The sequence below is a fragment of the Suillus paluster genome (genome assembly GCF_016628075.1).
Source record: "Suillus paluster strain FC165 chromosome Unknown EDB91scaffold_11, whole genome shotgun sequence".
NCBI lineage: Eukaryota > Fungi > Basidiomycota > Agaricomycetes > Boletales > Suillaceae > Suillus > Suillus paluster.
In genome coordinates, this window is record NW_024537571.1 from 825,226 (window position 1) to 840,722 (window position 15,497).

The 15,497-nt window shown below is 46.7% G+C and overlaps 2 protein-coding genes across 2 annotated transcripts; one reads left to right on the plus strand and one right to left on the minus strand.

The window, feature by feature from the left end:
• Positions 1–668: 668 nt before the first annotated feature.
• On the minus strand, positions 669–3,386 carry EDB91DRAFT_1079861 (uncharacterized protein; the record flags this gene model as incomplete). The annotated part of the gene is made up of 9 exons (XM_041315175.1): positions 669–745; positions 973–1,303; positions 1,352–1,474; positions 1,622–1,672; positions 1,722–2,090; positions 2,136–2,351; positions 2,394–2,567; positions 2,623–2,777; positions 3,068–3,386. 9 exons carry the CDS (start codon positions 3,384–3,386, stop codon positions 669–671), a joined length of 1,815 nt encoding a protein of 604 aa, XP_041180270.1.
• Positions 3,387–12,221: 8,835 nt separating this feature from the next.
• EDB91DRAFT_1235985 (uncharacterized protein) lies at positions 12,222–15,144 on the plus strand (the record flags this gene model as incomplete). Its single annotated transcript, XM_041321394.1, has 12 exons — positions 12,222–12,434; positions 12,464–12,685; positions 12,739–12,939; positions 12,997–13,231; positions 13,443–13,543; positions 13,594–13,597; positions 13,690–13,739; positions 13,795–13,974; positions 14,038–14,224; positions 14,306–14,313; positions 14,402–14,417; positions 14,573–15,144. The coding sequence occupies 12 exons, from the start codon at positions 12,222–12,224 to the stop codon at positions 15,142–15,144; spliced, it is 1,989 nt and encodes a 662-aa protein (XP_041180271.1).
• Between the last annotated feature and the right edge of the window lie 353 nt (positions 15,145–15,497).

The following is a 15,497-nucleotide window of genomic DNA, read 5'->3' on the forward strand; positions in this document are numbered from 1 at the left end:
TGTCTTGAAACCCGCTGTGCTAACATTTCCAGGTCTATTCTACACTATTCTGACACCTCTTGGTCAATATATATCTCCAGGCCTTCTGTATTGACAAGGTGAGTGGGTTTCACCCCTGTTGAACTTATTTTCTTTCTTACTCGCCCAAACCTTGTTCATATCACTTACCCCTTGATATAATAACATCCTAGGGTGTTTTCCACCGGGTTGTGACCTTATTTTTACCTTGGTACACATGGTGATCCCTCCCTTGCCTTGGTGAGTCTCATGGTTCGCTTTTTTGACCAATTCTGTTTCTGACCTGTTATCCTCCCTATCCTGATAAGTACTATTGCTCTTAGTGGACTAAGGGCACTCTCTACACTATTGTATGCAGCAGAGCTGCGCTCTGAACCACTTGGTATGCATCCTCTTTATTTTTCATGTTTTCAGTTCATTTTTTTACTGTGTCTCTAATACTCATTTTACTGCCCATAGTACCAGCTCATATTACTCCAAGAGAGTTCAGGTATGTTCTCTGAACACCACTTGTGTGTCCCCTTCCTTGGGGAGTAGCTACCTTAGGTTTCATAAGGAAAACCACCGGTTCCTTTTCTAACTTAATTCGTCACTTAATGACGTGAAAAGTACCATTAAGTCATTTGAGTGAAAAAGCATGAACCACTTAATTAAGCCCACTCCATCTCTGAATTTTCGCTTATTTCACACTTATTGCACTTAAAAAACCAGATAAAGTGGCACAAGCCTTTCATAAAAAAGGGGGCATACACGAAAAAGCATAAAATTAAGGAGACTCTCTAATATAAAAAGTCGAGAGCCAGCTGGGGGTACAGGAAAAATGGTGGACATGTGGGGGAAAAAATGGCAGCGAAAATGATGATACAACAGCGGGATTCCACCGGCGGTGTAGAAGAGACAACATCCTACAATGATGAATGTCAGTTGGATGAAACCGAAATGACAAGTACTTACAAAGCATAGCGCACTCATCGTCCTCCGACTCGTCGTCGTTAAGTGAGTCCTGCTGTGATTCAATGGCATCATTTAAGGCAGTACAAGCATGTGCCATCTGTACTGTGGTCTCTACATACCCAGCAGGCTTGCTCGAGATAGATTTGATGAATGATGTGGTGACTTTGGCCCAGCGAGCTGCTGAAAACAAAAATGGGGCATTAGTCATCTTCCCGGTGACCTTGTTGAGGACTTTCAGTAGTTTGATGACAAGTTTGCCTCTCGCACTGGACACCAAGATATCTTTGGCTTTCAAATTCTTGTTTGTGAACATTCCCAGGGCACGCTCGATCTAAAAAAACAATAAATGTGAATTAAACCATCATAAAATCAAACTTACAGCTGCAGCACAGATAGCAATAACACCCGACATCTTGGTGGCACCTGTTGCAAGTGCGTGTGTGTCGAGGTTGGGAACCTCAACATACCCACTGATGGCATTAAGATGCGCTGTGCCCAACAGCTGTAATATGAAGGGAGAACGGTATGTTGTGAGGGGACTTGGCTTGTCAGGGTCCTCGAATAGGAATGCATAGTCTGCGAGAAGGTAAGCGGCAAGTTGAACAGAATCGCAGTCAGAGTTTCATGACAAAAAGTCCACAATAATGACCAGGCCCATTGAGCTGAAGTTGCTGCGCCATTCAGAAATTCGCTGCGCAGTCTAATTACGAGTACAGTCAGTAAAGCTCGATATAAAATAGTGAACTTACGAGGGAATGAATCACACTACCATGAACAATAGTGATGTTGAGCTCCTTGTATACTGCGTTAAAAATTAGCTGCGCATGAAGGAGAAGAATGTCGTCTGGGATAGTCCAGAGATCTTCATAACTTCCAGCCCATAACATGGCGGTAGGAAGATATTTCTTTGCCCAGCGTTGATCTACCTGCATCGTGGCAGGTAAATCAACGTTACAATATGCACTACAAGGTTTCATGTTCTCCGGCACAGTGTCCACATTGAGCTGGCGTTTGATGGTGGGAGTGCCATGGGCACATGCAGTGGGTGCCCCGACTTTGATTTTTTTGGGAGCAGGTGATTTGCTGTCAGCGACAGAAGTCACAACCGATACCGATGTCTGTGTGAGTGTCAGAGTGAGTGCGATTATATTCAGAGTCCTTACTGAAAATGTCATGCACGGATCTTTCTCCTTCTTCACTACCACTGGAGGCTCAGGCTTGGGCTCAGGCTTGAATGTGTCTTCAAAATCGGGGCCTTCAATATCCATGGACCAGTCAGAAACCATAGACTCCTCGTCGTCATCTAAGACGTCATCCACGCTAGCTTTCCGCTTGAGGGTCCTGCGATTGTCAATCTGCGTGAATGGAGCCTGAGGCCCCTGTGAGCCCTATTCCTGTTCTTCATCTAAGACGTCATCCACGCTAGCTTTCTGCTTGAGGATCCTGTGATTGTCGATCTGCGTGAATGGAGCCTGAGGCCCCTGCAAGTACCATTCCTGTTCTGTAAATGAAGTCACAGAATCATCATCCGGCTCATACCCTACCGGAGCATTAGGCTTGTCAAAGTCCACATTATCTTCGAATATCGAGGCCACCTGCAAAGCAAATAATTAGCGCGCGGATACCAATGATCAAACAGTAGCTGATCACCTTCGATTTCCCCTTGCCTTGCGCAATAGTGGCCTTGCACTCCAACGTATCATCAATATCATCTGCAAAGTCGCCAATGAGGGCTTCTGCAACAGGAACCACAGGCTTGCGAATTGGGACCTGTGCATCCGAAGTTGCTGCAGTGGAGGCAGTGCCTTGTGAGAAAATTGATGTTGGAGGCACTCAAGTTGAAAATGAAATGCTGGATGCGCAGGACATGGGCTTCTGATTTTCTGGGCTTGACTGCCTGAAATCCAATTGGTCACCTGGCCACCCAATGCGAATTTCTGAGTGGTAGCATTGAAACTGGAAGTGAGATTGAGGAAATACAATGTTGATTCAGTGAGAAGTAACATCAGATGGTGAGAGAAAGGAAGCCTTATGGTGCTGGCTGTATCTTTCCCATCAGATACACGTGCTACATTATTGGCGTTATCAGTGTCACCTTCCAATTTTGATGGTGCTTCGTTGATCTTCTTCTGCATGTTACTGATAGCGTCCTTTATCAGCGGCTTTCTGCCTTTCTTTGTTACCTTCCTCTTTTTTGCTCCTGTGGTTCCATCCTCCATGTTCTCGACAGCCTCCATGGTCTCGACAGCCTCCTGGAGGTCGTTTGCCTCATCAGCCTCCATCATGTTGTCAGTATGATCATCACCACTCCTTACTACAGGTTTAGTCGCCTTACGAGCCCTTGGCTTGGGCCAAACAGGGATCGCCTTTTTGTTGAGTAATTCTTCCTGCACTTTCTCCATCTCATTTTGCATACCAGCTAAGCGCTCCAACCCTTTTTGGACCTGTGCTTCCTGTGCTTCCTGTGCTTCCTTGAGGGTAAGGTCAGTTGGCGGCCTTTTGTGCCTTGGTACACCTCTTGATCTTTGCGTCAAGCACTATCTGGCCAGGCCGAGCGGTTGCATTTGATGGACGGGTGCAACAGGGAGTGTCTTGGGTAGACATGACTGAGGAGATGAGTTTATGACTTGGGAAGTTAGATGAAGGGCAAAACTTTTGCTGGAGTGAGAAAGGCGGGCTTGGAAGTTGGAAAAACTCGTAAGCTCCCAAACAAGTACCGACTGGTGTACACACACTAATCAGACTTTGTTACACAGTACAGTTGAACTTAGTGTTATCACGTGTTTTCGACCAGCTCTTCGACTTGGCTACCATAGGATGCCCAAGGCTGCTCACAGGGACCACAGTGCCCTTCAGATTCCATGTGGGTACTTAAAATGTGACCGCTGTTACAGGGACGTTACGTAAACCCCTCAGGACCAGCTTATTCTCTTTTGCCTATCTTTTCATTACCGCTCGCAGCCGCTAAAGCGACTTCCATCTTACCGTTCACTCGGCTTATCCATACTGGCTGATCATTCTCGCACTGCTTATCTGGTTTATCCGTTATCTCTGACTCATACCCTATGCCCTTATCGCATTGTCGGTACTACCTTTGACCCTTACCATTCAACCGGTATCTTCTGCTTTTCATATATAAAGGACTCTGTACGCTGTAGTAGTCCTTAACTTGAATCTACTCAGTATCACGCCTAAAGCCTCAGGATAGAGGGATAGCACGAAAGCTAGATAGCAAGCTTCATCACTTCTATCACATTTACACCATCTTCTACTAGACTCTCTGTCTAGTAGTCTTACCTTGAAACTCTTCGCAACACTAGATCGGTGCTCCTTGCGGGTATCTAGTGCGGAACCAACTGAGTTCGTAACATAAGATTCAAGTTTCTACCCCGAACAGTCTCTCCATCGTGAGAGCGTACCATTGACCAGAAAAGATAGCATCGAGAAGACCTCATCACACTTGGGAAAGAGCTCCCACACCATCTGACCCATCATCTGCGTCAGAAGACGTCGAATCAGAATATGAAGACTTTCGCCCACTTCCCTCTCCATGAAGAACAAACCCCCCACCTAGACCACCCATTCCCCCGCTTATCCACCCAGCAATGTCTGGATCAGGAACCACTGCCAAACCCGTAGAAATACGGATCGGTACACCCACCGAATTCTCTGGAGATAGAAAAGACGCCGGACGATGGATAAGATCTATCACCGCCTACATTGATGTCAACGAAAAGATCTACGACGATGATAAGAAAAAAATCATCCTCTATCTGTCATACATGACAAAGGGAGCAGCCACCACCTGGGCAGACGACTTTATGGAACACACCCAAGATGCAACCAACACGGCAAAATATGGCAAGCTTGAAGACTTCCTTGAAGACTTCAAGAAGGCATTCAAAGAAGTAGACTCCGTGGGAGCAGCCATTACGGAGATGAGGAATCTCAAGCAAACCCATTCTCTTGGAGAATACCTCGCCTCATTCTGACAACTCACCACGAGAGGAGGAATCACCGATAACGGTGCACTACGCCAATTCTTTTTGGATGGCCTGGACAAGAAACTCCGCTGGAGACTCCTGATCAACAACAGCGACATCGAAACATTTGAAAAACTCTTGAAGAAAGTGGTTGACCTAGACAACAACCACCAACAGCTGTTGGCTATCACCGCAAGGGAAGGACGAAACAACGGGGGATTCCAAAAAAGAACTGGGAACCCCCGATACACTCCTCCCAAAAGAGAAGCCAGAGACCCAAACGCAATGGACATTGACCGCATGGATGAAGAAAGGCAGAAATGCTTCAGGGAAGGACTCTGTTTCACTTGCAAGAAAGCAGGACATAGGGCCAATGACCCAAGATTCCACCCTAAACGAGGAGCGTTGAAAAGCAGGCAGACCATGCCTGAGAAGGAGGAAAAGGGACAGTCTGGGATTACCCAGCTTGATGATGAAGATGATGATGAAGAAATGCCCGTTGTGGGTACAACAAGTGCAGCAGAGTGAAATCAATCTACTACACAGTTGGGTCTTTGCTGCCTGCTGCCTTGCTTGGGAACAAGTGCGTTCGACCCTTAAGGGGATTGCTACTGGGGAATACTAGTCTCTGTCTAAAGCGACCCTATAGGATGAAAGATCCACAAAAGCGGATGAAACGGATAGGATGCGAAATGTACAGATTCGTCGGATGGAGCGGATGGCACTTGCGGATCGGACGGGATGCGAATCAAAGTCAAAGGAAGTTCATTAAAGGTTAGATGGATAGTGGGTATAAGTCAAAGTGACCTTCTGGTAAGGTGCAGGAAAAGTGGGAGGAAGTTACATGAAGTAAGTATTTTTCGAAAACCTCCATGCTTATAGGGTACAGTATTTTCAAGGAACATAGAGATATAGGTAGCGAGTCTAGACCATGCCATAAGCTATCCGAAAAATACTGGAGTGTGAGAGGATATGTCTGTGTTCAGTCAGTAACAAGAAAATGCGTGTGAGTACGTACCAATGAGGTAGAATGGATGTGAACAGGACGGATGCAGCGGATGCGCAAGCTATAGGAGGAGATCCGAAGGTATCCGCATGTCATCCGAAAAGCGGATGAGTATCGGATGGAATGGATAGGATGTGGATGGATGCCGGATGGACGGAAAAACAGTGGATACGAGCCTAGCGTAGGGATACTCCCTACACCGTAGCCAAGATACGAGCCAAGGAGATCTCAGTGGCCAAAGGAATGGATTTTTAAACCGAAGGACTGTCGCAATGTCAGCACCTTCTACTTGTGTACTGTATACTAAAGCCATTGGAAAATCCAATGAATTCCGCATTCCCATCATGCTTTTTTCTACCAAGTACGCAAAAACCATTGCCACCACTGCCATAATCGACTCTGGAGCAGGAGGATCGTTCGTCGATCACCTCTTCGTCCGAAAAAATAAAATCAGCACCTACCCCCTCACTGACCCCTTCCACATACGAACAGTTGATGGAAGCAACTCTACTGCAGGAAGGGTAACGCACTACTGCACCCTCGCAGTCAAAATCGACCAACAATGCATGCTTGGAAATTTCAATATCACGAAACTATCCAGGAATGATGACATCCTCCTCGGAAAGCCGTGGCTTTCCGCCATGCAACCAGAAATTGATTGGAAGAACGATACCATCTCTTTAACACGGACAAAACGATCGACAGAAATCGAACAAATGATCAATGACGAAAGACAGGCGAACGGAGCAGAACCTTACAGATTTCCCCCGATTCGAAAAACAACCGTAACTGATGAACCTCCTGAAGATTTCTCCCCTTTAAAGAAATTACCCAAAGGTTCAAAATACGCTTTAGAAGAAATAGCAGAAAAACGGCGATGAAAGAAAAAGGCAACCACAGAAAAGAATAAACCAGCAGACCCCATATTTGACAATTTCGAGGATACCTGGCTCGGATGAGTTAATCTTGCTGAACCAGTCACCGATGTTTCCACCTACCAGTTGGAAGATGATGAAGTCCTAGTTGAATATTCATTTGATGGTACAACCATCTGAATGATCGAAAACCTAGACACTGATTCCCCGCTGGTACGGGATGGAACATCCTATCAAGAAATCAGAAAACTCGGCAGACCAGAATCATTGTGGAACACCTGGATCCTCTCCCAATCCCTGCATGAACAACTTGAGGAAACCCAGAAAACCAGTAACAAAGCACAAGAATTCACGATGAAGGACGTCCAGGAAAAAGTCAAGAAAACCTTCGAAGAACTCGTTCCCGAATACCTCCACAAATTCCGGGATATCTTCGCCAAAGACGGATTAAACCAACTCCCCCCAAGCCGACACCTCGTAGATCATCGTATCGAAACAAAACCTGGATTTGTCCCGAAATCTACCCGCATGTACCCCCTCTCCCCAAAAGAAACTGAAGCAGTAAAAGCCTTTCTCGACGAACAACTCACAAAAGACTTTATCCAACCATCCACGTCGCCACAATCAAGTGGCTTCTTCTTTGTGGGAAAGAAAGGAGGAACCCTCCGCCCCTGCCAGGATTATCGCTACCTCAATGACTGGACAGTCAAAAATGCTTACCCACTTCCACTGATTCCCCCTTTGATCGCAAAACTCAAAGACGCCAAATACTTCACCAAAATGGACATTTGGTCTGGATATAATAATATCCTGATTCACCCCGACGATCAATGGAAAGCCACCTTCTCCACATCATTTGGTCTATTTGAGCCAAAAGTCATGTTCTTCGGATTATGCAACTCGCCTGCGACATTCCAAGCCTACATGAATGAGACGTTTAAGCATGAAATTGATGCTGGATGGCTGATTGTCTACATGGATGACATACTCATCTTTTCAGACACACTAGAAGAAAACCAAAGCCGAACGAAAATCATCCTGCAAAAACTACGCACCGAAACATTATTCCTCAAACCAGAGAAATGTACATTTGACGCCCAAGAAGTAGAATACCTTGGGATGATCATCCGCCCGGGCAAAGTTTCAATGGACACCGCCAAATTGGAAGGGATCAGTCAGTGGCAAATGCCAACTACTGTCAAAGACGTGCGATCATTCCTCGGATTCTGTAACTTCTACCGACACTTCATTGCTCATTACTCGGATATCGCACGACCCATGATTGATCTAACAAAGAAAGATCAACCCTTTCACTGGACAGATCATTGCCAAAACGCCTTTGACAAACTCAAACACAGTTTCCTCACGGAACCTGTGCTCCGTAACCCCGACGCAACCAGACAATTTGCCCTTGCCACTGATGCATCGCTCTTCGCCACTGGCACTGTGTTATTACAGACCGATGAAAATGGCGCCTACCACCCTTGCAGGTACTTATCCCAATCATTCAATGCCGCCGAATGCAATTATCAGATTTACGACCGTGAGCTCTTAGCTGTCATACGCATGCTCAAAAGTTGGAGACACTTCTTGGAAGGCAACCCCCACCCTGTTATTGTCTTCACCAACCATAAAAATCTCCTCTACTTCCGATCGGTGCAACAGTTGACATGTCGCCAAGCCCGGTGGCAGCTTACTCTTAGTGAATTTGACCTCGTCTTCCACCATGTCCCTGGCGCAAAGCTTGCCACCCCTGACGCCCTGTCACGACGACCAGACCATGTCGTTGGCGACCCTGATAACACCAATGTGACCATACTCCCAGACTCCCTCTTCATCCACCTGGTCGATGGCGTGCTCGCGCACCAGTTTAAATCCCTTACCGAGTCTGCACCTGACTCCACCATCCAGACCGCCCTCCAGGCTTTGAGCGGTATCTGTGCGCCACCCATCAAATCTGCCCTCTCCGATTGGGCCTTCACCGATGGTGTACTGTTTTATAAAGACCGGGCCTACGTACCGGCCGATCTTCGCTGGAAAGTCCTGGCTCTCCACCATGATCACCTTACCGCGGGCCATCCCGGCCGCACTATCACCGAATGGAATGTCAAGAAAGCTTATTGGTGGCCTGGTATGGGCACTTACATCCGAAACTATGTTGCTGGGTGCGCCATCTGCCAACAAATGAAGTCCGACACTCACCCCATCACCCCACCTCTGATGCCAATCCCCTCCGTTGCTACCTGCCCCTTTGAGCAGGTCTCCGTTGACCTCATCACTGATCTTCCCCTGTCCCATGGCTTCGACTCTGTTATGGTCGTGGTCGACCATGGCCTAATGAAGGGGGCAATTCTGTGTCCATGCAAGAAAACCATTACTGCAGAAGGTGTTGCCAACCTTTTCTTTAAAAAGGTGTTCACACGCTTCGGTCTCTATGACAAAATCATCTCCGACAGAGGACCACAATTCGCTTCCAAATTTGCCAAAGAACTAGGACGGATCCTGGATTACCAAGTAGCCCTCTCTACAGCCTATCATCCACAGACAGATGGACAAACAGAACGACTTAACCAGGAACTAGAAACTTACCTCAGAATCTACTGCCGCACCACCCCCGCCGAATGGTCACAACATCTGCCGATGGCCGAATTCATCCACAACTCAAGGAAACATTCCGCCAGAAATACATCACCCTTCGCCCTAATGATGGGATATGAACCAAAAAGCCTACCCCAGGTGTTCCCCGCAACTTCGGTACCAGCAGTAGAAAAACGACTGAAACACCTTGGAAAGATCCGGGAAGAAGCACTGGCATGCCACGCCCTTGCCCAACAATGAATGGGAGAAAGAATGCAGGGAAGAAAGTACACCCCATAGAAGAAAGGGGATAAGGTCTGGCTATCCGCAGCTCATCTATTAACAAAACTCCCATCAAAGAAACTCGCACCGAAAAGATACGGACCGTTCACCATAGAAGAAGTTTTATCACCAATCACATTCAAGATCAAACTTCCGGAAACCTGGAGAGTTCACTCCACATTCCACGCTTCCAAACTATCCTCCTATCACGAAACCGACGTTCACGGCCCGAACTACGAAGAACCACCACCTGATGTAATCAACGGCGAAGAAGAATACGAAATAGAAGCAATACTTGCCCATAAAGGAATGGGTAATTGCTGCTGATACCTTGTATCGTGGAAAGGATATCCCGAATCGGACAACTCTTGGCAAACCGAGTCAGATTTGGCTAATTCATCCGACATCCTGACAACGTATAAAAGAAAACTCGCTAGCAAGAACTAAGAAGACAATTCTGCAACCAACAAACATGTCCAACTCATCAAACGACTCCAACTTCTTTGCCTCCCACCCTCATCTCACACCCATGAACGAAGACAAAGCCCTCTGGGAGGCACTCATCCTAGACAGCCATTATGCTATAGAAATCGACAACCTCATCATCGCCCGCAACGACCCTATCCTCTTCGAACTCATTGCAGCATTCAGAACCGCAGATACCCTCACCGCCTGCATCGTCAACATGCAGGAGTGCAAATGTGGAACATTCGGGACAGTATCCCTTCGCTACGCACAAACCAAAATCAAAACACTGTCATGACACTCCTAGCCACGAAAAAGTTCAGCAAACTTGTTGATCAGATCAACAACGGTGAATTTGTAGCACAACCCACACCATCCCCTATCCAACCGAGCATTCTTGATGAAGAAAACATTGAACTGGCACCATTCATACCCACAGAACCCCATGCTGAAACTCCAGAACCCCCTGAAGCAGAAAACTTACCTAATCTCATCGCTGAAGAAAGCGAGTTTGAAGGAGATTTCTTAGAAGCAGATGGAACTGCCACACCGTCCATCATGCATTACTCCCCACCTCCTACTCCGAAAACTCCTGAACGAAAACCATTACATGTCCCCAAACCAACTGGCCGTACCACCTCCCCCAGTAAACAAAATCGCCGTAACCGTGGAACCACCATGCTCCTTTCGCTTGGTCTACCGTTATCAGTTAAATACCCTCCTATCTTCCATGGCATAGCGCCCAACTGTCGAAACAGGGGAACCAGAAAGAGTCATGACTACTACCGCAGATCGTATCCATCATGCCAAATTCGAAGCTATTGAAACAGAGCAGACCCACCCCGCCAACTTCATCTGCCGCTGCTGCAAACGATATGGCCATAGACATCGTCATTGCCATCAGTACTTCTGTCGTATCTGCGGGGTCTTCACCCCAGGACATTTCACCTCATACTGCCCACATCTTAACGGACGCACTATTCTTTGTCGCAGTCGTTCCGACCCTAACTTCCACGCGCAACTCGCGCGTCTTGAATGCTTTTATGATGCCCGCCAGGGCATTATCCCTGACCATGACGACGAAGATGACCGTCGGCTTGAAGTTAATGAGATCGAAGGTTTAGACGTCGACGATGTTTTCTTAGACGATGCCCGCCTTGACGCATGAAGCCAGGTGACTTCACCCTTAGAACGGGAGGTGATGTTACAGGGACGTTACGTAAACCCCTTGGACCAGCTTATTCTCTTTTGCCTATCTTTTCATTACCGCTCGCAGCCGCTAAAGCGACTTCCATCTTACCGTTCACTCAGCTTATCCATACTGGCTGATCATTCTCGCACTGCTTATCTGGTTTATCCATTATCTCTGACTCATACCCTATGCCCTTACCGCATTGTCGGTACTACCCTTGACCCTTACCGTTCAACCGGTATCTTCTGCTTTTCGTATATAAAGGACTCCGTACGCTGTAGTAGTCCTTAACTTGAATCTACTCAGTATCACGCCTAAAGCCTCAGGATAGAGGGATAGCACGAAAGCTAGATAGCAAGCTTCATCGCTTCTATCACATTTACACCGTCTTCTACTAGACTCTCCGTCTAGTAGTCTTACCTTGAAACTCTTCGCAACACTAGATCGGTGCTCCTTGCGGGTATCTAGTGCGGAACCAACTGAGTTCGTAACAACCGCTACTTCAAGACTCAGGCAGGGTGCAAAAAGCACTGGAATGCTTCACACCCAACATTCATATCAGCTCCTACCACCAGTGTCTTGCATACTGCTACAGTCGAAGACGAACCCGAAGAACCACACAACAACTTCCTCGCAGGACATGATGACTTCTCCGCAGGCTTATTTGGCGCGGGTCAGGCTCTTGATGAGCCTGATAATCTGGACATGCAGTTTGTGGGGCCGGGTGATACATTATACCGCAACTATCACCCAAAACTAAATGGTACATTTCTTGGTCCTTTTCCAGCTAGTTGCAATTAACGTGGGTATTTACACAAGCTTGTCCTTGTGATGCGACAGGTCAATTCCTTGAAGATGGAGCATTCCCAATGCCACCTCCAAGCAAATCGCCTGATGACTGGACTCCATACCGGGATCGTGTTGAATTTGAGACTGCCAAATTCCTGTACACATGCAACCAGATGTCTGCCGGGGACATCAATGTCTTATTGGATCTTTGGGCTGCAACCCTCCTGAAACATAATGACAAGCCGCCGTTTGCGGACTGCCGTGATTTACATAAAACCATTGACAGTACACTGGTGGGTGATGTCAAATGGCAATATTTCAGGGTCCAGTACATGGGGAGAAGCCGGAACACAATGTACCATTGTGGATGGGTCAATCTCATGACATTTGGTATCGAGACCCCCATGAGGTCATTTGGAACATGTTGGCAAACCCAGACTATGCCACAGAGATGGACTACCAGCCCTACCATGAGTTCTCGACTGACAGCAATGAATGCCAATGGCAGGACTTCATGTCCAGCGACTGGGCCTGGAACCAAGGGGTATTTCTCTTTTCTTGTTTTATGTGGCTATACATGCTGACGATATTTGGTAGGATATTATTTCCAAAGATCCAGATACAACTGGCTTGACCTTTGTTCCGGTTATACTCGGAAGCGACAAGACGACAGTTTCAGTGGCAATTGGCGCCAACGATTACTATCCACTGTATGTATCAATCGGGAATGTTTGTAATAATGTCCGGCGTGCACATTGTGACGCTGTTGCCATCATTGGCTTCCTAGCTATGCAAAAAGTAATCTTCATCCTATTACTATTGTTCTGTGCTAACTACAGTGGAGCAGCTACGAAGGAGCATGCCTCCTGCCCAAAATATCGGAAATATTGCTGGCAACTCTTTCATTCGTCTATCTCAAAGATTCTTACAAACCTAAGACCCAGCATGACCAAACCAGAGGTTGTGCGCTTTGGTGATGGGCACTATTGGTGTGTAATCTATGGACTTGGGCCATATATTGCAGATTATGAAGAGCAGGTTCTATTAGTGTGTATAGTGCGCTCTTGGTGTCCAAGGTATGTTCCTAGCAGTAATTGTAATGTACCTTTCGCCTTACCATTGTTGATATACAGGTGTATGTCACACTGCAAAAGTTTGGACTCTGAGTCGTTGTGTCACAATCGTGTGTGGGACGAGTATGGGATCATAAATGACCTCGTCATAAGTCATGCATCTTCTCATAGAACTGCAGTTCATAGTATTTAATCCCTCCTAACCATTTACAAATGACTTCCCTTGAGCTGATATTCACGAACTTATCACGCTGGACCTCCTACATCAATTGATCAAGGGGACCTTCAAGGATCATTTAGTTGAGTGGGTTGGAACATATCTGCACCATGTGCACAGAAAGAAAGGAGCAGAGAAAATCCAAGACAATATAGATTGAAGGTACGTCCTTTTGTCTAAATTCAATGTTTCAAAGCTCATGTCATGGAAGAATCGCTGTGGTTGCTTCATTCTCAGGTCTTTGACATTTTCCACAAGGTCGAGGATTCAAACAATGGACCGGCGATGATTCAAAAGCGCTTATGAAGGTATATTCAACATTATTTCTAGGACATTGTGACTGCCAGACTAACAACAGTTCAGGTTTATCTACCTGCCATTGAAGGTCACGTCCCAATGGACGTGGTCCGCACATTTCATGCATTTCTTGAATTCTGCTATCTTGTATGGTGTAATATCATCATGGAATCCACACTGGTTCAAATCCAGGATGCTCTCAACCGATTCCATCATTACAGGAAGATCTTTGAGTCCATGGGTGTCGTTCTCACATTCTCCCTCCCTCAACAACACTCTTGTTCCCATTACATCCTCCTTATCTGACAGTTTGGTGCACCCAATGGTCTTTGTTCCTCAATCACCAAGACAAAGCACATTAAAGCCGTAAAGGAACCATGGAGGCGCTCAAGTCGCTACAAAGCCCTTGGTCAAATGCTGGTGACAAACCAGCGTCTTGATAAACTTGCGGCCTCACACATTGATTTCAAGAGCCATGGGATGCTGAATGGCACCTGTCTGTTGGAAACACTTTGAGCATTAAGTGAGTTTCTTTAGCGCTATCATCTTTATTATTCACTTGAAATATATACTAGAGCGGTTGCGGTTAAATACAGAGCCTAATGCCGACCAGCCCGACCAACCCAACGAGAATAGCATTCTGCCACTCCCCGACCTCAACGTCACTATACAGGGCAACGATGAAGAGGGTGAAATTATCGACGGCCCAACACTGGTGCAGGCCCATGTTCAGTTGGCAAAAACACCCCATAAGCCAGCTCATATTTGACTGCGAAGACCTTATTTGATTTTCAACATTGCGCAGAACGCACACGTGCATGAACTGTACCTGACTTATCTGCAGAACTCACTATCCCCCATCTCTACAACCTCCTCCACCGATTCCTATTCGAACAAGTCAACCCAGATGACCAGCGGTCTCCCTCTGAAGTCCCACTTGCAAGTTGTCCTCAATTTGATGGCAAAATTCAAGTCTTCAACTCTGCGTCTTCGACATTCTATGCGCCTAGCGACCGCAGCGGGATTGGTGGCATGCACCAGGAGCATATTTGTGCTTGTCCTCTTTGGAGAAACGAGGCACCGCGATATGACTGTGTGTTTGTGAACACAGATGCAGGTGTCAAAGGGATGAGGGGGATGGACATAGCACGTGTGATGTGTTTTTTCTCTTTGATGTTCAAAGCAGTTTCATACCCATGCACTGTGGTGCATTGGTTCAACAAAGCTGATGATGATAGACCCGACAAGGACACTGGGATGTGGATAGCACAACCTTCATATGATATTGACCATTCTCCATCAGTTGGAATCATTCATATTGATTCTATTTACCGCGCCGCACACCTCATCCCAATCTACGGAACACATGCCATCCCACAGAACCTCAAACACTATGACTCCTATGATGCTTTCTGAGCATTCTATATAAACAAGTTTGCAGATCATCATGCATTCGAGATCGCATCTTAGGTAGGACTGTTTGACTCGGACTCAAATAAGTACTCAAAGGCCAACTACAGACACTCTTTTGATGCTGTCACACAGTGGTACTCATTTACCACCTCACAGAAGAATATGATCCACACAGGTGCGACCTTGTTATGCTTGCCAGATTCATTCGTGCCCCCTCATCCACCCATGCATCCCCTATGCAGTGGTACCCACCCACCATCCCGAAGAATATGATCCGAACAGGGGCGGCCTTGTTATACTCGCCAGATCTGTCCATCCGCTCCCCTAATCCACCATGCAGCGGTACCCACCCACCA